The sequence below is a fragment of the Balaenoptera physalus genome (assembly GCF_965194825.1).
Source record: "Balaenoptera physalus genome assembly, chromosome: 3".
Lineage (NCBI taxonomy): Eukaryota > Metazoa > Chordata > Mammalia > Artiodactyla > Balaenopteridae > Balaenoptera > Balaenoptera physalus.
The window spans coordinates 22,370,515-22,395,430 of NC_138890.1; the positions used below are offsets into that span (position 1 = coordinate 22,370,515).

At 38.7% G+C, this 24,916-nt stretch overlaps 1 protein-coding gene and 1 long non-coding RNA gene across 13 annotated transcripts in view; one reads left to right on the forward strand and one right to left on the reverse strand.

Moving 5' to 3' along the window:
• Window positions 1–24,916, reverse strand: part of LOC309658226 — a 477,715-nt gene that overhangs the window by 159,647 nt on the left and 293,152 nt on the right. The window lies entirely within an intron of this gene.
• Window positions 1–24,916, forward strand: part of LOC309658162 (ELKS/Rab6-interacting/CAST family member 1-like) — a 108,044-nt gene that overhangs the window by 30,903 nt on the left and 52,225 nt on the right. Inside the window, 1 exon segment of the mRNA XM_082456462.1 lies at window positions 4,164–4,331. Coding sequence (XP_082312588.1) covers window positions 4,164–4,331 — 168 coding nt within the window.

Below are 24,916 nucleotides of genomic sequence, written 5' to 3' on the forward strand. Positions count from 1 at the left end.
ATATCAGTCTCAAATGAGACTGGTCTCCTAGGAAATTTTCCACAATACTTATTGAGCAGTAAGTGCCACTAAACATACAGTACTGGTTCTCAGATACGTTATTGTTTTGATATAATATAGTTTCAATATGTTATTGATGTAATAATATAGTTGTGATATAAGGTAATAATAATATTTCCTGATGTTTTGGTATTCTCTCTGTGAGTCATTACCCATATTACCTATTTTAAAAAAGAATTAGGTTTCTCATTGCAGTGGCTTCTCGTTGCAGAGCACGGGCTCTAGGCACACAGGCTTCAGTAGTTGTGGCACACGGGCTCAGTAGCTGTGGCTTGCGGGCTCTAGAGCGCAGGCTCAGTAGTTGTGGCGCACGGGCTTAGTTGCTCCGCGGCATGTGGGAATTTCCTGGACCAGGGCTCGAACCCGTGTCCCCTGCATTGGCAGGCGGATTCTTAACCACTGCGCCACCAAGGAAGTCTGACCTATTTTTTTCTTTGTGGGTTATTCTACATTCAGACAGGAAAAATAATATAGGACAAGTTCAAGATTAAAGATGTTCTGTAGAAACGTACTTGTTATCTTAGATGTGCACTGTCAGTGTGTAGCCACCAGCCACATGTGGCTATTGAGCACTTGAGACATGGCAAGTCCAAATTGAGATGTGACATAAGTGTCAATTACAATATGCATTGGGCTTTGAAGACTTAGTACAAAACAGAAACGTAAAATAGCTTGTTAATAGTTTTTTTATATAGACTACAGGTTTGAAATGACAATAATGTGTATATATATTAGATTAAATAAAATATATTATTAAAATTAATTTTACCTGTTCCTTTATCACTTTTTAATGTGGCTGCTAGAAAATTAAAAATTTCAGAAGTGGCTTGCATGTGTGACTCATGTTACATTTTTGTTGAACAGAAAGAAACCCACCTCCCTGTTTTTCTGTAATCAAATGTGTAACTATTTGCTGAATTATAAATCCTTAGTGGGAAAGCAAAAAAACAAAAGAATTTGGTGTGTGAGTATGTTTAATGAAAGTTGCTGTGAATAGATTTTAAAATCAGTACAAAATGCCAGTGGCATTCTTCATAGAACTAGAATAATTCTGAAGTTTGTATGGAAACACAAAAGACCCTAAATAGCCAAAACAGTCTTGAGAAAGAAGAACAAAGCTGGAGGTATCATGCTCCCTGATTTCAAACTATATTATAAAGCTACAGTATTCAAAACAGTGTGGTACTGGCACAGAAATGGATACATGGATCAATGGCACATAATAGAGAGCCCAGAAATGCATCCACATTTATATGGGCAATTAATCTATGACAAAGGGCCAAGAATATACAGTGGGGGAAAGACAGCTTCTTCAACAAACGGTGTTGGGAAAACTGGGCAGCTACATGAAAAATAATGAAACTGGACTGCTCTCTCACACCATGCACAAAAACAAGTTCAAAATGGATTAAAAGGACGTCCTTAGTGGCACAGTGGTTAAGAATCCTCCTGCCAATGCAGGGGACACAGGTTTGAGCCCTGGTCCAGGAAGATCCACATGCCACGGAGCAACTAAGCCTGTGTGCCACAACTACTGAGTCTGCGCTCTAGAGCCCGCGAGCCACAACTGCTGAAGCCCGTGTGCCTAGAGCGCGTGCTCCACAACAAGAGAAGCTGCCACAATGAGAAGCCCGCGCACCACAACAAAGAGTAGCCCCCGCTCGCCGCAACTAGAGAAAGCCCGCGTGCAGCAACAAAGACCCAACGCAGTCAAAAATAAATAAATTAATTTAAGAAAATAACCAAAAAACCAAAATGGATTAAAGACTTAAATGTGAGACCTGAAACCATAAAACTTCTAGAAGAAAACATAGGCAGTACCCTCTTCTATATCGGTCTTAGTAATTTTTTTTGGATATGTCTCCTCAGGCAAGGGAAACAGGCAAAACTAAACAAGTGGGACCACATCAAACTACATAGTTTTTGCACAGCAAAGGAAACTATTAACAAAACAAAAAGACCACCTACTGAATTGGAGAAGATATTTGCAGATAATGTATTCAATAAGGGGTCCAAAATATACAAAGAACTCATACAATTCAACATCAAAAAAAAAAAACTTGATTAAAAAATGGGCAGAGGATCTGAGTAGACATTTTTCCAAAGAAGACATACAGATGGCCACCAGGCACGTGAAAAGATGCTCAACATCACTAATCATGAGGGAAATGCAAATCAAAACTACAATGAGATATCACCTCACACCTGTCAGAGTGGCTATTATCCAAAAGCCAGCAAATAACAAGTGCTGGTGAGTCTGTGGTCTGTGGAGAAGAGGGAATCCTTGTGCACTGTTGGTAGGAATGTAAGTTGGTGCAGCCACTATGGAAAACAGTATGGAGATTCCTCAAAAAATTAAAAGTAGAACTGCTGTATGATCCAGCAGTTCACTCTGGGGTATTTATCTGAAGAAAACAAAAACACTAATTATAAGAGATACATACACCCCTATGTTCATTACAGCATTAATGAACCAAGATATGGAAGCAACCTAAGTGTCCATCAGTGGATGAATGGATAAAGAAGATGTTGTCTGTGTATGTGTATATTATTATTCAGCCATGAGAAAGAAGGAAATCCTACTGTTTGTGACAACATGGATGGGCCTTGAGGACATTATGCTAATAAGTGAAGTAAGCCAGACAGAGAAAGCCAAATACTGTGTGATTTCGCGTCTATGTGGGATCTTAAAAAGCCAATGAACAAACATAGCAAAACTGAAACAGAATTATAGATACAGAGAACAAACAGGTAGTTGCCAGAGGAGAGGAGGATGGGGAGAGGAAAGAAATAGGTGAGGGAGATTAAGAGGGACAAACTTCCAGTTACAAAAGTAAATGAGTCAAGGGGATGAAATGTACAGTGTGGGGAATACAGTCAGTAACTATGGAATATTATTGTGTGGTGACGTATTGTAATAGACTTTTTGAAACGTATAGTAAAATCAACTTACACTGCTGTGTTTCAGGAAGTAACATAGGGCTGTAGGTCAGTTATACTTGAAAAACAAACAGAACAAGAGACCAGATATGTGGTTACCAGAGGTGAGGAATCAGGGGAGGGGAGATTGGATGAAGACAGTCAAAAGGTACAAACGTCCAGATATCAGGTAAATAAGTACTGGGGTGCGGTGCACAACAGGATAAAGATAATCAGCACGTCTGTGTGTTGTATGTGAAAGTCATTAAGGGAGAAAATCCTAAGAGTTCTCGTCATGAGGAAAAGGTTGTTTTCTATTTCTTTAATTTTGTGTCTGTATGAGACAATGGATGTTCATAAAACTTACTGTGATAATCACTTCATGACGCATGGAAGTCAAATAATTATGCTGTACACTTTAAACTTACACAGTGCCGTATGTCAGTTGTATCTCAAAACTGGAAGAAAACATAAGTACTTATATTAGATTTCTAATTATTTTAAAGTTATATCTAATGGATGGTAGGAAACTTTGGTGATAAAGGTACCTGGATACCAAGCTTTAGCTGACTAGTCTTGAGATCTGAAAGTAGACCTTGCTTTGCCTTACAGATCTCTAAGTGCATTATGGGATTGTCAGCTGCAGCTAGATTGTAGTCTCTGATACAGCAAGTGTCATGTTTGGTGACGCTTACAGTTTTCTTTCTACTTTTAGATTTTCTAAAGCAGTGTAGCATCACTTGGGAACTTGTTAGAAATATTGATTCTTGAGCCCCAACCCTGCCAAATTAGAAACTGGTGGCTTGGCCTGGCATTCTGTTTAAATCCTCCGAATGATTCTAAATTTGAGAAACATAATAGATTATACCACTTTTATAGAAGTAGCAAAGCTCAACTCAACCCCTTTATATAAATTCTCCAATTTTGTCCCCTTTATTCAGATCTGTTTATTTTGATTACACCGTAATTTAACGGATATAAATGTTATTTTATCATGGAAGTGCTCACAAAATTTTAGGGTTTCATTTCTAAATAGTCACAGTTGTATTTAGAGTGGTATTTTATTTGATTCTAATGAAAGTTTACTCTAAAAGTATCATTTAGGCAACTGTACACATCTATTTGGAAGGAATTACGTTCCTTTCTTTTCAATTAATCATTTGTAAAAAATGTTATATTCTTAGGTGGATGCTCTGCGGTTGCGTTTGGAAGAGAAGGAAACCATGCTGAATAAGAAGACAAAACAAATCCAGGACATGGCTGAGGAGAAGGGGACACAAGCTGGAGAGATCCATGACCTCAAGGACATGCTGGATGTGAAGGAGCGGAAAGTTAATGTCCTTCAGAAGAAGGTGAGGTGCAGGTGTTCTGAGCCCCGGGTCCCGCATCAGACCCACGTCCTCATTCCTACCACTGAGTTGTACCTAAGTGCTATCAGAGTTTCTCTCTCATTCCTCTGTTTATATTTTTGCAGGTCGTAATTGAAACCATTGCTGCAGGAGGTAGATTGTGAAAACTGTTCTGTATATTCAGTTTTTAAACTTTCGAAGTAAACACTGTTTGGTATCTTAAGTAGTATTTTCCATGCTACTGTCTCTGAAAAGTGCCTTGTAAATTGCCAGAGTATTTGCATTGGCATTCTTCTACCTCTCCTAATCTTCTGTCTTGTATGGCAACTGTAGGGCCATGAATTAGTGTAGTACGTGGGCCGGGATTCTTGCAAGACTGCAATTTTGAATAGAAACACATGCTACTATAATGACATCTAATCTACATATGTCAAGGAAAGGAAGACTTTCTTTCCTATTTTACCTTAATCATAACTGGAAAGAGGCTAACACTGTAATAAATAAGGGAAGTACTGATAATTGTCTTCCCCTCCCCCTTTTAGCTAAATTAAAGGGTACCTTTGAGATAATAGTTACAGTAGACACTGGTATTTATTGTTCTTCTCCACTGAGGGGATAGATCAGAAATATTTGACATTGTCCCAGTTTATTTTTAACCTCTAACAATAGCCCAGGAATAAAACTCTCTTCACTAAACCTCAAATTCAGCTTTTCTTTTGTGTACAGAGGACCATGTTCAATATTTGTCCTTTGTTAATTTGGTTTTCATTTGCTTTCAATGAGTAAACATAAAAATTTGATCACTCTAGATGGGTGACTGTAGTATCTTGTTAGTGGATGCTACTTTGCTTTACATTTTTATACATATGTTCTTCTCACCTTACCCCCAACTGCTCACTTCCCCTTACCCGTTTCTTGTATACGCTTCCAGGCACAGTTTACATATACACAGGCAAATACGTATTCTCTTTTTTTCTGTTTACCTCTTTCTGTGTTCTTCCATAAACATTTTATGCATAATCCATATAAAGCAAAAATGTTTCTCTAAACACAGATGTTACCATTCCTTTATTTCCCTTTCCTTTCCTTTGCTTTCCTTTTTTCCCATTAATATATTTTGAAACTTCTTCCGGGGCTTCTTCATTGTTACCAACAGCACCTGTGTGGATGTGCTACGGTTTATTACAAGGTTTCCACTGATGGACAGTCTGCTTAAAGTTTCTGCTGTTATGTAAAATGATGCTGCATTTTAAAAATGTGCATATTTAGTTTATTCATATGTGAAGTATATTTCTAGGTAAATTACTTAAAGTAGAATTGCTGGGTGAAAGGATATGCATTTGTAACGTTGGTGGATTTTGCCAAGTCACAAGTACATTGGTTAGAACCCAAAGGTTGTTTCAAACTAATGCACGTCTTATTTTTAACTAGATAAACATTAAAAAAAGTTTTTAATAACTGTGAACAGGGGTTTGAAGTTAGAAATAATGCCTCATTATCCTGGAATAATCATAGTTTGTAAAAATAGAGTGGCAGTACTTATGTTAGCCACTTTATATCTGTAATCTTGTTTAATCCTTGCAACTTTTTGGTAGTGGAGTTTAGATCTTGATTGCTCTGTTATAATCAGTGGCTAAATTTTTAGGCCATGACACATAATAAGAAATATATGTTACATTCATCTGTGTCAACGTATAGTATACATGCTTAGAGGTACAGCTAAAACAAAATTTTCACAAAATGTACTCTGAACTATCTTCTCCCATTTCTTAAAGGAAATAGAAAAATGTTAGTCCCAATCCATTAAGTTATTTCAGTACTCACTAATAAAACACTTTTATACCTTGGTATCCATTCTCCCATGCTCCCCTTTCCCGCCCCCAAAACAAAAACAAGCCCCAAACCAACAAAGTCCGAGACATATTACATAATAAGGGAGGTTCAAATTTGTACAAATTTGTTTAGCTAAAAAAGTGGTAGCTTCAGGTTTTGTCACAAGGTTGGTCTTATTCCAAAATGCAGCTTTTCCCATGACAACAACTTTCCTGTTGGGAGAATTAGTAGTATGTGTTCAAGCTTTTTGACAGTACAGGACATCCTACAAATATGACATGTATTATGCTTTGTCTAGTCTCTTTGCCTTTTGCCGTGGAGGGCCAGTGGAGTAGGCTCTAGAGGGCCGGTAATTGTGCTCTTTTTAGTACAGTAGCTGCCTCACTAATTTGTCATGTTATAGACTTTGATTTGTCTTAAAACAGTTATCAAATAGGTAGCACAGGTACTTTCAAAACTGGTTTAGATTATTATTGCTTCTTTTAAGATAATGCCTCTAAACCTGTCATTTTCAGTGCTTAGAGCCTTCAGTGCTTTCTGCCTACTTATTTTGTTGTAGAAGTTGCTGTACTAACATCATTAGACTCAACGTTCGTGATGTGTTTCCTGGACCATTGTTTGCTGATAAAATAGAAATAGCTTTAATTTTTGGATCCGCATAAAATAAACCAGAAAACACAGTAAGTTTAGAGGCAGTTAAAGGTTCTCAAGAGAGCTATAGTTATTTTTATTATGGCTTTCCTTTCTTGAGGTGCAAACATCCCCTTGCTCCAGGATTCTATGAGCAAGCTTGATTTTCAGGTGGTTGACAGAGGGGAGCTGGCTGAGTGCGAGACTGGGGGTTGAGGGAGTAGAGTGAACTCTGATGAGCTGGGCTGTGGTGATATGGTGGCTTCCGGAGGCCGTGTGAAAGGTGATGAGCAGCACGGACAGGATGTAGAAGGCACCATCTGTGGAGTAGATCATGTAGGAGATCTGGGAGAAGAGCGACAGGATGGAGATGAAATGGCCCAGACAGTGGTGACTGTGGAGGCCGCATATCTGGCGTTTATTGTACTACAGGATGTTGGTGATGGCCAGTACACGTCCACAGCAGTGATGCAGAGATGCACACAGCACGTGATTCCAGAAGACAGCCAGATGTCACATAGGATTTGGCCAAAGTTCCAGGTGTGGGTGATGGTATATGTGATGCAGATGGCTATGACCAAGATGAAAGCCAAGAGATTGGTCTTGGCCAGGGAGCCAGTGAGATAGTTGGCTGGCGTGTGGAGCTTCCTGGTAAGGAAGACGGTGAGAAGCACAAAGGCTTTGGTGAAGACTTTGGTCCATGTGATGATGGAAAGGACCTCAGCAAGAGAGATCTTGAGTTCCTGGAAGGTCCCAGATCCCAAGCCTCTGGGGTTTCTGCAGCATTCAGGATCTGTTAGAGGCCCCCAGGAAGAGGCCTTCTGCTGACGGGTTTGGCGGGGGCATTCTAGGTGGCTCTCTCCGTACTCATAGCTCCTTCTTCCACAGTTGTCTTCCCCACAGAACAAGGGCGTCCTTCCATTTCACACTGGAGGGCGACATTTATCACATGAATAGATAGACACAGTGAAAAGACCCCAGGTCTTACTTGTATTAAGAACACAGAGGTGACTCAGCTGTAATCAAAGATTGTTCTAACTCAGACGAATCCCAAGGTTTCTCACTCTTCTGGAACTCTGGTAGACACATGCTGAATTTGTTAGATAATCATCAGGTTACCCACCAGTGTGGACAGAGCTCTGCAGGTCTTGCTTTTGGCCTTTGGGCTCTTTCCAAAGGCTTGAGGCTCTTACTGTTTGGTGATGTGTTCAGAATTTCCCCCACTCTTTTCTATTTTGAGAAGATTCTGGATTTCAGGTTGTCTCCTGGGAACTTTTAAAGCTAGAGCACCAGCCGATTAAGAGAAGCAGTTCAGTCAACAGCCCACGGTTTTCCCAGATTAATCTTGACACATAATGAGGTACTTGTTTTGGTTCCTTTTCCACTGATCATTTCTGAGCCGGGAGAGAGAAATGTTCCAGTTCCCAAGACTTGGAGAATGCGTGAGTGCGGAGAACACAAACAAATGGCTGGCTGTGAGCTCCCCAAGAGGAGCACGGGGTCAGCAGCCCCTCCCTGGCCACACGAGTGCTGTGTTTGCTGTGGTGCGGCCCTTCCCCCTTCCTCCTTGCTTGTCACCTGGTTTTGTCCCACCTTAACTACAACCCCCAGCCGAGCACCTTCCGCTGGGCTCTTCCCTTCCCTATGCCTTTGAGATACCCCCTATTGCTTTCTTGTTGTTGTTGTTAAATTAACAGACTTTATTTTTAGGGCATTTTCCCATTTACTCCCTGCCCACAGTTTCCCATTATTAACATCTTGCATTGGTGTGGTACATGTGTTAAAATTGATGAACCGATATTGGTACATTATTATTAACTAAAGTCTGTAGCTTACAGTAGGTTTCACTCTTTGTCTTGTACAGTTCTGTGGGTTTTGCTGAATGTATAATGACATGAATCCACCATTACGGCGTCATACAGAGAGTATCTTCACTGCCCTAAAGATCTCTGTGTTCTACCTATTCATCGCTCTCCCAGCTCGCTACCACGGATGTTTTTACTGTTTACAGTTTTGCCTTTTCCAGAATGTCATGTATTTGGAATCATACAGTATGCACCCTTTCCAGGACTTGTTTCTTTTACTTACTATATGCATTTAAAATTCCTCCATTTCATTTCATGGCTTAATAACTCACTTCTTTTTATCGCTGAATAATATTCTGCTGTCTGATGTACTATAGTTTGTTTATGTAATTACCTGCAGAAGGACATCTTGGTTGCTTCCAATTTTTATCAATTATGAATAAAGCTGCTATAAACATTCCCATGCAGGTTTTTGTGTGGGCACAAGTTTTTAACTCATTTGGGTAAATACCTAGGAGCATGATGCCTGGATATATGGTTAGACTATGTTTAGCTTGTAGAAACTTCCCCTATATTGCTTTTTGTTTGTTCGTTTGTTTTTGACTGCGTCAGGTCTTAGTTGCAGCATATGGGATCTTTCGTTGTGGCGCACAAGCTTTTCGTTGCGGCGCGTGGGCTTCTCTCTAGTTTGTGGCATGTGGGTTTTCTCTCTCTAGTTGTGGCGCATGGGCTCCAGAGCGCATGGGCTCTGTAGTTTGCAGCACACGGGCTCTCTAGTTGAGGCACGTGGGCTTAGTTGCCCCATGGCATGTGGGATCTTATTCCCCCGACCAGGGATCGAACCCATGTCCCCTGCACTGGAAGGCGGATTCTTAACCAGTGGACCACCAGGGAAGTCCCTATATTGCTTTTTAATTGGGAACTTTGAAACACATGAGCTTTGCAAAACGTGTTATACACTTGAGTATTCTTTTTTTTTCTTGGTCAATGTGTATTAATGTTTTGGCTTGCTGTAAATCCCTGGGTTATTCCCACTGTAGGTTGTTGCTGTAACTTTGCTACTAACTTCTAGTGTGCCCACAATTATTCTTTTAATAGAAAAAATAATTCTGAAGTATACTTTGGGGGAGAGTGTTGTACAATCATTGTAAAAGTTTAGCCTCTGAAACTTTTTTTGTCTAATTTTTATGCATAATGTAGAATCACTAGTATATTTGAAATATATTTGTTTTGAAATATTTGAAATATTGAGTAAATGTACTCAACTGTTTTAAAATCTAGATTTTAATGCACTAAGAAGGGGGTCAAAGGGTGCAAACTTGCAGTTATAAAATAATTAAGTCCTGGTGATGTTACGTATGGCATGGTGACTAAATATAGTTAACAGTACTGTACTGCATGTTTGAAAGTTGCTAAGAGAGTAGATCTTAGAAGTTCTCATCACAGGAAAAGAAATTTCATAACTATATATGGTAACAGATGTTAACTAGACTTACTTGTGGTGATATTTTGCAGTATAAACAAATACTGAATCATTATGTTGTACACCTGAAACTACACAGTGTTACATGTCAGTTATACCTCAATTAAAGAAAAGACACTAAGAAATGACAATGTGGATTAAAAAATTAGCTAGTTTTAAATTATGAAAGTAATATATGTTCAAGGTAAAAAAAAATTCAAAAGTACAAAAACATATGAAATGAACTTATCTTTTCTCATCCTTTGACCCTCTCAGTGCAGCTCCTTAGAGATGTAACTTGTTAATAATTATTTGTATACTCTTCTATAAAATATCTATGCATATATAGGCATACGTATGTTACACACCATTTTTAAAAAAAGACAAGTGGGATCATACTTTTTTATTCGTTTAAAAATAAACGTATTTTTGTGCCTTTTTATATGTAGCTTTATCTCATTGTTTTTAATGTCTGCTTGGTTTTCGGTGTCTTACTTGCACCATAAATAACTGATGTCCTATAGCTGTATAAGTAGATACTTATAGGGTTTTTTCTTGTTTATATATTTGATATAGTAGCATAACAATTAATGACATAAACATACCTCATTCATGAATTGATATTGTATGCATCTAAAAAAATTGATGGATGCCCAGTTCTCTAAAAAGCTTGTGCTTTTATATATTAAGATGAGTTTCTGCACAGCTTCATCAGACATTTGTTGCCAAACCTTTAAAGATTTCCAGTGACCTGGTAGATAATTTAAAAATACCTTTTCTTCCTTCCTTCCTTCCTTCCTTCCTTCCTTCCTTCCTTCCTTCCTTCCTCCCTCCCTCCCTCCTTCCCTCCCTCCCTCCCTTTCTTCCTCTCTCTCCTCACCCCCATTTATTTATTTATTTATTTATTTACTTACTTACTTACTTACTTATGGCTGCGTTGGGTCTTTGTTGCTGTGCGTGGGTTTTCTCTAGTTGCAGCGAGCAGGGGCTACTCTTCGTTGCGGTGCACAGGCTTCTCATTGCAGTGGCTTCTCTTGTTGCAGAGCACAGGCTCTAGGCGCACAGGCTCAGTAGTTGTGGCTTGCGGGCTCTAGAGCGCAGGCTCAGTCGTTGTGGCACACAGGCTTAGTTGCTCCGCGGCATGTGGGATCTTCCCGGAACAGGGCTCGAACCCGTGTCCGCTGCATTGGCAGGTGGATTCTTAACCACTGCGCCACCAGGGAAGTTCCAAAAATATCTACTTTCTTGCTTAATATTTATTTAAATTTGAGTGCATGTTGAGCATTTTTTCATAGGGTTTTCTTCGTTTTGAAGCTACATATTCATGTCGTTTCTACATTTTTCTATTAGATGGTTTATTTTTTTCCCTTATTGATTTATAGGGGTTCCCTAGTAAGTGAATTGGCCTCTTTCCTCATGTTTTGCAAATATATTTTCTTGTTTGTCATTTTCTTTTTTACTTCCTTTATGGTATTTGTTTTAGAATTTATGTGTCAAATTTAGTTGTCCTTTCCTCTGTGTCCTCTCAATTTTCAGTCATGCTCAGAAAGTCCTTATGCCCACCAAGGTTATTAAGTAATTCACGCATGCTTTCTTCTAGTACATTTAAAGTTTCTTTTTTCTTTATACCTAAAAATTGTTTTATAAAATTTATATATTGGCTTTAATGATTCAGCTTTTTCTTTTTCTATGTGGCCAGTCATCATTATAATATTTATTAAATAATCTACCTTTTTCCTCCTGATTTGAAATGCCAAAAATAAATTGTCGTTTAAATCTGGGCCCGTTTCTGGTCTGTTCCATTTATCTGCCTCTGTTTCTTTGACTGCTTTTTATGAAAAATACTTAGTTTCTTTATAATCCCCCTTCCTGATTTTTGTTGGTAAGCTTTGTTGTCTTTTGCTGAGTCCACAGTGCTTTTCATATTTACATTGTGTTGCTTTTTGAAGGGGAAAAAGTCTTTTCTGTAATCGTGATTCATATTGTTTAGCCTTTATTTCTGTGTTTAAGTGAATTTAATGTTTACCACTGTTTGTAGCACCATGGCTTACCTGTTCCCAAGGTTTACATTTCATTTAATTCTTGGTTCCCCAAGAACTCCTTTGAACACTTTTTCAAGAGTGGTCCTGGCTGCTTGCTTGTTTGTTTTTTTTTAAAGGGTACCTTTTTAGTTAAGATTTTTTTTTTTTTTTTTTTGGATGTGGACCATTTTTAAAGTCTTTATTGAATTTGTTACAGGATTGCTTCTGTTTGATGTTTTGGTTTTTTGGCTGCGAGGCATGTGGGATTTTAGCTCCCTGACCAGGGATTGAACCTGTACCTCCTGCATTGGAAAGTATAGTCTTAACCACTGGACAGCCAGGGAAGTCCGCTGGGTGCTTGCTTGTTGACCATGCATTTATATTATCTTTTTACATTTTATAATTTAATTATTTGTGAGATTCAAAAAGCATAGAGAATAACATAATAAGTAATGGTAATTACTCAACTTGGGAAGTAAAATTTCAAACAGAGTCAGAGTTCTTTGGCATGTCTTTTCTTGAGAGTATTCCCCTCCATTCTCTCGCAGAAATAAACGCTTGCTTTGGTGTTTATGCATGCACCCGTATCTTAGGTCAGGATGCATGTTTTCGTACAACCTGTGTATGTGTTAATAAAATTTATATAAGAGGGAATATACATGGCAAATAAATATGAAAAGTTATGTACCCTCACTGTAATCAGTGGAATGTAAAATAAGACCAGATTAAGAAACCATTTTATACTTAGCATTGTAAGCTGTGTTCGCAAAAATTAAGAAGTCTGACAGTATCAGGTGTTGGTAAATGTGGCAACTGAATTTCTCACACAGTGCTGTTGGGTTTTTAAATAGGTACAACTATTTTGGAAAGCACTTACTAAACATAAGGGTACCCTGCCAGATACATATACTGTAGATGAACTCCAGGATGTATGTAAGAATGCTCATAGTAACCTTGTTTGGATTAAGGAAAAAACCAAAACAGAACTGAGGGAATACTTTGCAAATGTTTATTGACAGAATGATTGAGTTAGTAAGTTGTGGTATAGTCACACAGTGGAATATATTATTCTTTTCGTTTTAGGGCAAGGGAATATTTAGGATAAAAATTCAGCAAAGTTATTTCTTCTGGAGGTAGGGAAGGGAAGAGGGTTGGGATAAGGAAGAATATATGAGTATCTTAAGTAGTTCAGGTAATTCTCATTCTTACGATGGGTAATGCGTTTGTGTGTAATTTAACATACTTCATAACATATAGATACATATTTCTATTTGAAATATATTTAAAATACCTGGAGGCAGATTTACTTCTGTTTAATTTGCTGGTACATGGGTGCCTATTATATACTTTATATGTTTCCTTTTGTTTGAATATGAATAATAAAAATGCGTAGAAAAAACCTTCTCTGTACCTACATATCTATCTTCATTGAGAAAGAATTTTTCCTGTGTTTTACTTTAAATTCATTCCTAATTTTATAATTGTGAAATTAGAACCACCTTCCTCTAGAAGTTTATTTGTATATTTTGAAACAGTGTCTGATGCAGATGTAGAGTCTCATTTGATAAAGCCCAGCTGTTCGTTTGATTAAAATTTCCTACAAAGTCTGGCAAATGGATTTATTCAGCTTATGGTCAGATATGTCCAATTAAGATGCATGAATGGCTTGGACAGTTTTGACCCTCTTTCCTTGAACCAGAATTTGGCTACTTATCGTATTTGCTGGTTAAGATTAGCTTGGGCCGTATTGAACAAGTGTAATCCTCCTTCAGCAGGATGATTTTTTAGATATTGGGAGCCTATATTTGACAGCCCCCAAATCTTATTTTCCTCGGTGAAATATTGCTGTTCCTCCCATTATTCTTACTTGCCCTGATTAATTTTTCTGATGGCAGTTGTTTTTCTACACTCATTTTTCCTCCATACTTGTACTCTTTGGAATTTTGGATCTAGTTGCAAGAGAGATGATTAGAAGGCGATTAATGTTCTGTTCTTGGCCCTCCCTGAAATGTGGTATTGGGAAAACTCACTAACCCTCAGTTTCCTCATCTGTAGACAGGGTATAATAGTTACTTTGGGGGGGTTGTTAGATGATGTAATGTGTATAAAAGCACCTTGGAACCCATGAAGTGTTATATACCATGCATATATTAATAGGTGTTAATATTGTTTGTTCTTATTACATTTTACTTTGCTAAATTCAGCCAATGACTCTAATCTTTGAGAATCTTTTGAAACTTGATTTAGTCTGTTTATCTCCTTCAGTTTTATGCCTTCAACCCTTATGAATATATTCTTTTTTTAAAAAAAGTAAATTTATTTATTTATTTTTGGCTGTGTTGGGTCTTCGTTGCTGCGCGTGGGCTTTCTCTAGTTGCGGCGAGTGGGGGCTACTCTTTGTTGCTGTGCACAGGCTTCTCGTTGCGGTGGCTTCTCTTGTTGTGGAGCACGGGCTCTAGGCGCACGGGCTTCAGTAGTTGTGGTGTGTGGGCTTCAGTAGTTGTGGTGTTTGGGCTTCAGTAGTTGCAGCACGCGGGCCCAGTAGTTGTGGCTCACAGGCTCTAGAGCGCGGGCTCAGTAGTTGTGGCTCGCGGGCTCTAGAGCACAGGATCAGTAGTTGTGGCGCACAGGCTTAGTTGCTCCGCGGCATGTGGGATCTTCCCGGACCAGGGCTCGAACCCGTGTCCCCTGCATCGGCAGGCGGATTCTTAACCACTGTGCCACTGGGGATGCCCATGAATATATTCTTTATACGTCCATGTAGGTGATAAAATGTTGCATAGGCTCAGAAAAGACTTTTGTGGTATGTTGTAAGAAAACTCTATCAGATTGATATGTTTATCCAAACAATTCGAAGACCTCCTTTTGTTGTCTGTAGGATTTTTTTTTTTTTTTTTTTTTTTTTGGTAATCCCAGTTTGTTTGCAGGTCTAATTTATTTTTTATTTTTTAAAAATTTTTATTTTATATTGGAGTATAGTTGATTTACAATGTTGTGTTAGTTTCAGGTGTACAGCAAAGTGATTCAATTATACATATATATGTAACTCTTCTTTTTCAAGTTCTTTTCCCATTTCAGTTATTACCGAATATTGAGCAGAGTTCCCTGTGCTATACAGTACAGTTCCTTTGTAAATCCATTTTCTCCTCTGTTCTTCATCCAGAAGAAATCTGTCTTGAAAATCTGAGTCCATTGGACTCATTATCATTCTGTATAATTCCTTCTTAGAGTGATGTGAGCCACATGATGCTGTACACGATGGCCTAGCTTTCTAAGCAGTGTGTCTATTTCTATACACTGGAATCTTCTTGGCTTCTCTCCTTTCCCCCCTTACTGAGTGCATTTATAGTTGCACAGTCACTTTATGTTCTTGTGGGCGTCCCAGTCTTCCCAGGCGTCCTCAGCTGTCTCATTCATGCAGTCAGCATTGCCTTCTGCTGTGCACCTGGCACTGTGCTAAGTACACAGAGAGGATGGTTTCTGCTCTCAGAGTCTCAGAGTTGTAGCAGTTAAAGAAGTTACCATACAAATGGTGTACAGTGGGCACAAAGCAAGGCATTCCAGATTCGACCTTGTGTGAAAGGAGTCTAAGAGAAGTCTTAGCAGTCGAGTCTTGAAAGGTGTGTGAAAGTTTGCTAGGCAGATGGGGAAGGGGTACGAGGTCCCAAGCTGAGAGAGCGGTGTGAATGAAAAAGGGGAATAGTGTCCTTTCCAGAGGGTCACGCCCTGGAATTTCACCTCTGTACTTCATACATTTGTAATACGGATTCCTAAAAATTTCTGGTAGAGCTCTGTCTCTCAATGCCTTTTCTTTCTTACTATGATGTCTCCTATTACCTGGTCTCTGGGAAAATTATTCCCATTTCTTACATAATGAGAAGGTTTTCAGAGAATATACTCATCTTTATTGTCCTATTAGTTTATTTAGGAAACTGATAAATAGAATTCAGTTTTTCTTTCCCCTGGCCCTGAAGATTTTCCATCAGAAACTTTAGAAATTTACCTGCGGTGGTATATTGAAGTATAACCTTACAGGCGGATCTTGAGATTTTCCTGGAGAGATGTCTTTTTATTTTTGAATTAATTAATTTAATTGACTTTTGGCTGCATCAGGTCTTAGGTGCAGCATGCGGGATCTTCATTGAGGCACGCAGGGTCTTTCGTTGCAGCGCGTGGGCTTCTCTGTAGTTGTGGCGGCAGGTTTTCTCTTCTCTAGCTGTGGTGTGCAGGCTCCAGGGCGCATGGGCTCTGTAGTTGTGACGCGCAGGTTCCAGAGCCCGTGGGCTCTATAGTTTGTGGCACGCGGGCTCATCAGTTGTGGCGCATGGGCTTAGTTATCCCTGCGGCATGTGGGATCTTAGTTCCCTGACCAGGGATCGAGCCAGCATCCCCTGCATTGTAAGGCGGATTCTTTACCACTGGACCACGAGGGAAGTCCCTGGAGACATGTCTTAATTCTATGCAACACTTAACCTACTTTGCTGCTGCTGCTTTTCTTTTTTTTTTTTTTTTTTTTTTTGGCTGCGTTGGGTCTTCATTGCTACGTGCAGGCTTTCTCTAGTTGCAGCGAGCGGGGGCTACTCTTCGTTGCGATGCGCGGGCTTCTCATTGCGGTGGCTTCTCTCGTTGCGGAGCGTGGGCTCTAGGCTTGTGGGCTTCAGTAGTTGTGGCACGCGGGCTCAGTAGTTTGGTGCACGGGCTTATTTGCTCCGTGGCACGTGGGATCTTCCCGGGGCTCGAACCCGTGTCCTCTGCATTGGCAGTCGGATTCTTAACCACTACGCCACCAGGGAGGTCCCTATTTTGCTTCTTGATTTATCCACTTATTCCATAAGGAAGAGCAGATGGTAACTCTGCTTTCATCCTTTCCTTGTTCTTGGCATCTGCATTCTCTATCATTTTTCTCACAAATATTACTTATAATTGTAAGTTTAAGTAATATTTAACTCTTTTAATATTTAAGGAGAATACCAGGAAACAATGTATTACTTTGGCATTACTTTGGCATATTAAATATGCATTAAAAATCCTTGTTTTCTGAAAATAGTAGCAGCTTTGAGAATGGCTGGATTGTGAATCACATGCTCTGGACCGATTTTGGGTCTGTCTGGGCCACCACTGCCTGCCCATAGGCTTCCAGCTTTCTAGGTAGTATATGTATTTGTGTGCACGGGGATAGCCCTGTGCTCAGAGAATGAAATGAGACAATAGCAGATGGCCAAGCATGCAGTACAATGGGATTAGCACCGGCCTCTCCTTTCCAGGGCTCTCCGCTATGGTTTAAAGTAGTTTTGTGTTACAGTAAATTTCTTATCTTTATAATAAATCACTGACCTGGAAAGTGTAATTGAGCATTTGAATCTGAGCTGCATTCAGAATCTGTGTTAAAATTGTACAGCTTCTTGCTTGATTGATTATAAATGGTAATGTAGCTTGGAGTTTAATTTGCTGACGCAGACGTTATCATCTTTCCCTTGTATGCTTCTGTAACTTCTCTTTATTTCACCTTGCCTGTATCTCCAGTTTCCTAGGTTTTGGTATTTAGAGTTTAGATTTATCAGTAGCAGAAAGCTAACTGATAATTGAATTAGAAAGTTTTCCCTTTTTGTGGTCCTGGATTGGTTCTTTAAGTCTCCTGTTATTTTGTTTTCGGTAGGAAGTCAGAAAGAATAGGTTCTTTATACACTCTATTTGTTTGCTGTAGAGTCTTGACTTAAGGACATGTTAGTTTCTTCACTTTTTCCATATCATAAAATGGAAAGAATATATTTTATCATTGAAAACAATATTTACTAATTTATTCTGAGAAAATTAATATTTTAATTTTAATTTTAATTACAATTTTAAAAATTGTGCTTTTATTTTTAATAAGGATTAATTGTAATGTTTTCTAAATATTATTTTTAAATCACAAGCCAGCTGTTAATGAAGCTAAGTTGAAAGAAGAGCAGGTCAGGCCCTAATTGGATTTTAAGTTGGAAACTTAATATACTTAGGCATTAGAATTTTCCCTTTTCTTTCTGTCTTTATTATTTTTTAATAGAACTCAGTTTAATTAAAAAATTTTTTCCTCAGTGGAAAATATGTATAGCTAAATTCTTGAAATACTTTATTGAAAAAACAATGCATAGTAAATGAAGTCTGATTGATGATAACTTTTCTGCTGGGGAATATGCTCCATATGGATTTACTTTGCTTCGTGTAACTTTTTTCCCCTCACTTTTTCAAGTAAACCTTAAGGAGGGTAGATAGTTGAACTTTCAAAGTCTGGTTTAACTTCCATTTGTCAGCAGATAACTTTTTAAATGATGCTGGTATTATACAAGTGACATCTTACAATGATTGAAGAATTATTCCCTAAAAAAGGGAGGATCTTAGTTTACTTTGTTACAGAATATCTTTTCATTATGATATGTTCCTTCTCACCATCCCTCCTCTTCCAGAACACCCCTCTCCAAAAAATAAAAACAATAAAAGAAAACACAACATGCCTCATCCCTATCTTCTGATAATCTAGAAACAATACACTTTCGATATCAGTGATTAAAAGAGAAAGAGCAATAGCATTGTAAAGATAGACGGGGGAGGAAAACCTCTCGCTGCATAGTAAACTGTTGCTGAAGCTTAGTGGAGTAAACAGTCATTTTATTTGTGAATCAGGAATTCAGGAAGGGCTCTCTTGCGTAGTTTGTCCCTGATTTGTTTGGTGACAGCTGGGGGTGTCTGCAGCTGGGTGACCCACTACCAGGATGGTTTCTTCATTTGCGTACATCCTGCCTGGCTATTCCTTGGCCTCTGGCTCCGTGGCTCCGTGGCCAGTTAAGGGTTGCGCTAGGAGTTGGTTTGGAAGCAGCAGGGGATTCCTTTTGTCTGTACTCTTTTGGTCACAGTAGTCACAGGACCTAACTTGATTTGGTGGCGGGGGCGTCAAGGAAAATACTCCACGTCTTACTGGAGGAGTGGCAAAGCCACTTACAAAAAAGCACGTGAAGTCGGAGACATTGTTGCGGCCGTCTGTGCAGAATATCTGCTCCAGCTGAATAAAAATGTTGGATAAGGGATTGAGACCATGAGGGCGAGATTTTGTTTGTGTGGTATGGTAACAAAGCTCTCACTTTCTTTTCTGTTGTCGTATGACTTTTTTGTATATTTCCATGTTCTGCTCAGTGTTTTAATCTCTTATTCATAGGACTTCTACTATCATCCATTGCTGTCAACAGAAGTCACTTCAAACCAGAAGGAATTCTAAACAGTTTTAAATTGTTTTACCCAATTGAGGCATTATCACTGGGTATGAAAATAATTGATAGGAAAAGGGTACAGAGGAATAAGGTGTGTGGAAAGGGCAGGCTGACAGCAGAAGGTGAATTAATGCTACGTATTCAATTTGGAGATCATCATAGGTGAGCAGCACAACCGTCTAGATGAAAACTTTTGCGTATGAGTGATCTAACGTGGAAGAGACGCCATCTAGAAGCGCGTCAGACTGAGTATGTGCGTGGATGACACAGTGATTGCAAGAGAATTTTTAAGTCCATTAAGAACAGAGAAACTTGACTAAACTGTTATTTGTATTTGTGTTATTTGGGGAATAATGCCAGATAAATCTCAGTACTAGAGTAGTTTCATGCTTCGTTGATGGATATTGGGAACCTTGACTTTTTTTTTTTCTGTTTTCTTATTCTGTCACAGAAACTATGCTTTTTAAAGATTGACGCTTCAAATTAATAGATTATAATTTCATTCCATTTATATCAGTGTTTCTTAATGGGGAAGGGAGGGACAGTTTTGTCTCAAAAGGGGCATTGTACAAGGTCTAGAAACATTTTTTGGTTGTAAAAACCCCTGGGTGGGGGGGGGGAGGGGAGAACCTTGACTTTTAAAGCTTGCACCATGGGGTTAATTGGATTGATGCTTTTTTTTTCCTCCCTAATTGAGATATAATTCACATACCATAAACTTTACTAATTTAAACTATATAATTCAGTTGTTTTTGGTATACTTACAAGGTTGTGCAACCATCACTTTTGTCCAGTTCCAGAACATTTTCATGACCCTAAAAAGAAACCCATACCTGTCACAACCCCTATACTCTGCATCCACTGCCTACTTTTTGTCTTTATCAATTTGCCTATGCTAGACATTTCATAGAAATGTAATCATATAATATGTAGCTTTTTATGTCTTGCTTCTTTAATGTTTTCAAGGTTCATTATGTTGTAGCAAGTGTCAGTACTTTATTCCTTTTTATGGCTGAATAATATTCCATTGTAATGAATATAGCACTTTTTTTTTTAATCCATCCATCAGTTTCTGGACGTTTGGGTGGTTTCCACTTGAATAATGATTATGTTACATGTATGTACAAGTTTTTGTATGAACATACGTTTTTCATTTCTCTTGAGTTTATATCTTGGGATGGAATTGATGTTAACTTTACCTGTAACTTTTTGAGGAACTGCCAAACTGTTTCTAAAGCGGCTGAACCATTTTACATTTCTGCCAACACTAGTTATTTTTCTTTTTCAAATAGCCATTCTCATGGGTGTGCAGTGGTATGTTGTTGTGGTTTTGACTTCTATTTCCATAATGACTAATGACGTTGAATGTCTTTTCATGTAATTGCTGGCCATCTGTGTATCTTCCTTGGAGAAATGTCTGTTCAGATCCTTTGCCCATTTTTTTTTTTTTTAATTTTTATTTATTTATTTATTTATCCATCCATGGCCGTGTCGGGTCCTCGCCTCTGTGCGAGGGCCCTCTCCAGTTGCGGCAAGTGGGGACCACTCCTCATCACGGTGCGCGGGCCTCTCACTGTCGCGGCCTCTCCCGTTGCGGAGCACAGGCTCCAGACGCGCAGGCTCAGCAATTGTGGCTCATGGGCCCAGCCGCTCCGCGGCATGTGGGATCCTCCCAGACCGGGGCTCGAACCCGTGTCCCCTGCACTGGCAGGCAGAATCCCAACCACTGCGCCACCAGGGAAGCCCCCTTTGCCCATTTTTAAATTGAGTTATTTGTCTTTTTATTGAGTTCTAGAAAGTCTTTATTCGGGAGATTCCATCCATATCAGATAAGTGATTTGCACATATTTCTCCCATTCTCTGGGTTATCTCTTCACTGTCTTGATAGCATCCTTTGATGCACAAAAGTTTTAAATTTGATGAAGTCCAATTTATCTGTTTTTTCCTTAGTTGCTTATGTTTTCGACATCATATCTAAGAAACCATTGCCTAATTGAAGGTCACAAAGATTTCCTCCTGTGTTTTCTTCTAAGAGTTTTATAGTTTTAGCTTTTACATTTAGGTCTTTGGTCCATTCCTAGTTAATTTTTGTATGTGGTGTAAGGTAGGGATCCAACTTCATTATTTCGCATGTGGATATCCGTTTGTCCCAGCACCATTTGTTGAAAAGACTGTTCTTTTCCCACTGAATGGTCTTGGGACCATTGCTAAAAATCAGTCGTACATAGACACACGTGTTCATTTCTGAACTTTAAGTTCTGTTCCATCAATTTATATGTCTGTCTGTTTCCCACATCACACTGTCTTGGTTACTGTAGCTTTGTAGTAGGTTTTGATACTGGACACTGTGAATCTTCTACCTTTCTTCCTTTTCAAGATCGTTTTGGCTTTTGGGTGTCCAAAAAAAGAAGTAACCGCCTCCCCCCAACATCAGGTCTTTCAGCTGATCAACACAGGATGTCTTTTAACTTATTTAGGTTGTTTTTAGTTTCTTTCATTGATGTTGTGTAGTTTTCAGTTTAGAAGCCTTGCACTTCTTTAAATTTATTCCTAAATATTTTATTATTTTTGATGCTACTGTAAATGGAATTTTCTTTACTTCATTTTTAGATTATTTATTTTTAGTGTAAAGACATACACGTGATTTTTGTTTATTGGTCTTGGGTTTTGAAACTTGGCTAAATTGGTTTATTATCTTTAATGGTGTTTTAGTGGATTCTTTAGTATTTTCTACGTGTAAGATAAAGCCATCTGCAAATAGAGGTAGCTGTACCTTTTCTTTCCAATGTGGCTGCCTTTTATTTCTTTTTCTTCCCTAATTGCCCTTCCCTAATTGTCCAGTATAATGATGAATAGAGGTGGTGAGAGTGGACATCCTTGTCTTGTTCTTTATCTTAGGGGAAAGGTTTTCATTTTTCACCTTAAGTATGATGTTAACTGGGTTTTTTACAGATGCCTTTTATCCAGTTGAGGAAGTTCCCTTCATTCCTAGTTTATTGAGTGTTTTTTATCATGAAGAGGTGTTGGATTTTGTCAAATGCTTTTTCTGTAGTTATTGGGATGATCATGTGGTTTCTGTTCTTTGTTAATATGGTACATTATACTGATTGATTTTTGTATGGTGAATCAATCTTGCATTCCTGGGATAAGAGTGGATGTGTTTTTAAAGAGCCTTGTCTTTTTCACCTGGAGAGATGTAGAAACTTGTTCTACCACCATTATCATGGAGGCAATAGGAATGGACCTGAGAGAACATAGCCTTTGGATAAATGCTTTATTTTCAAGTGCTAGGGCATAATATAAAAACAAGAAGCATTCAAAGGCTTATAGTGTAATGCTTTGTACAACACAGAAGTAATTTTGACTCTTATTAAAACATCATTTCTTTGGACTTTTAAGTAGCTTCGTGAATAATTTGAGGATTTATGTGATGTGTCCATTTCCTATTAATCGTATGCCGTATTAATATTCTCAGAGTCTTGCAAGCTCTAGTTTGGAGTGCCCTGACTTCTGTTTTGACTGAAAACATATTTTAAACTTGAAAAATGGTAATTAACAAGTCAATATGGAAGGGTCAGATTCCTTTTGGGACAAAGGTTGTTCTTAGTAGTCTCTCAGGAGACCTTGTAGCAGGAACTTGTCAGAGTATAAATATTACATAGATAAATATCTAGAAAGAGGCAAAGGATTTGGAAAAAAAAATGCTTGATCAGAGTTTTGAAGCACAGTTAATATTTTCTTCTGCTTAAAACTGCTTATAATTTGGCATGAATTAACTTGCATTGCATTCTCACCTGTGGGAATGCCTGTTTGGATAGACGCCTAGGTGCCTGTCAACTCTAGTTGAGAAGTTGAAATAATTAACCTCCTGAAGAAATTATTAAATCAACCTTTGATGAAGTAGCTTTTTGTGCTCTTCCTTCTCTCTGCCATACTGATATGTACACCCTCACCAGAAAAGAGCTTCCAGCATCAGACGTGTATTTTGTCCTTTATCTGTTTTATCTTCCTGTAATTGCCAGACCTCCTTACTTTTTTCTCCTAACACTTTTTTTTTCCTGCAGGGGTTTTTCAGATTAGAAAAATCATTCAAGTTGACCAAGGAGAATTTACTAAATTTAATAAGATTCTTGAGCTTCCATTGCATATAGGTGAGGAACTGTTGTTTGGCTCTGTTCTCCCTGCATCCCAACCAGGCCAAACTCTTACACAGCAAATTTGGTAACACAGTATCTTTGTAAAACAGCTAAGCAAGCAATTTTAAGTGAAGTGGCTATTCGTTTTAGAAAATATTGTGGGTATTTGAAAAGAATGCCACTAATTAATGATTTGTAACTTTTTGATGAAAGCTGTGGGTGCTCTTCATGTAAAAATGCACATGGCTCATTTGTGTGGACTGGGATGTCAGACACACCTTAAAGGCCATCCCTGAACTCCTGCTTCAAAATGCCCACCATTGGTGAAACAATCAAGTTGGGATACAAGGGTCTCTAGGTTTTACAAAGCCATAAAATTACATATATGGTTCAAATACAGCATAAATTGAGAGCAATTACAATTTCATGTTAAATATTATTTAACTAGAAAGAGCATACATAGCTGCTGGGTATAATGGATGCTGTGATGAGTGACCCAGATCCCTGCTGAGGGTTGAAGGATGTATTCCCCCAGGTGCTGGAAGTATCCCCTGTGGAGATTGCGTTGGCTAAAGAGACCTACCTTGTACAAGGCCACATCCCTTCCCATTGGCATCCAATGATTGATCCTTGTAGGGTACAAGGGCTTGAATCCATTGCCCTGACTTGGGGCAACTCTGAAAGGTCATCGCAGATGCAGAGCTCCCCATGGGGTTGTCTGAATCCTTTGGGACTTCATGGCAGCCTACTTTCTCCCTCTGCACCATCATGCTCCCCCCCCCCCACTTCCTTTCCACTGGTATTGATCCCAAGAGCACCCTCTAATTTCTTGAACAATAAAATCTGTCTCAAGGTCTGCTTCTTGGGAAACCCAGCCTTGTCACACTAGGATTGACTTTTAGTACAAGTTAGCTTACTTCAGGCCATAAAAGTAGGCCTGGCTAAAGTAAAAATTGAGTGAGATGAACTTGAATTTAGACTTAAAATATGTGAAGCATCCTATTGCTGTTTCCTTTGGACCTTATATTTCAAATAGGTTTTGCAAGTCTTGGTTTCTCTGGATTCATTTGTTATCTCTCAGTCTTCCTTTGGCATTGCGGAAACCCCCCAAGTCTCTGACAGCTTGGTTTGGTCCCACAGTATGAACCTGTGGAAGGTGTGGGTTAAATAGAAACGCTCACATGTCCCACAGAAACCCCTAGAGATTTCCCATGTTGGTAAGTGCATATGTTAGGAGAATCTCTCTTATCATGATCCTAATCATATTTCTTGTAAATCCTGAGATTTCTCAGATAGGAGTTAGAAAATTATTGCTTTTGTCATTATCATTGAAATCATGTATGTCCATTTGGAATATTTGAAAAGTGTGGAAAAGTTATAACAAGGAAAATTCTGTGTAAAAATAAACTTTTCCTTCAACTTGGGATAATATTGTACATTTTGATAACGTTTCTTTTTCA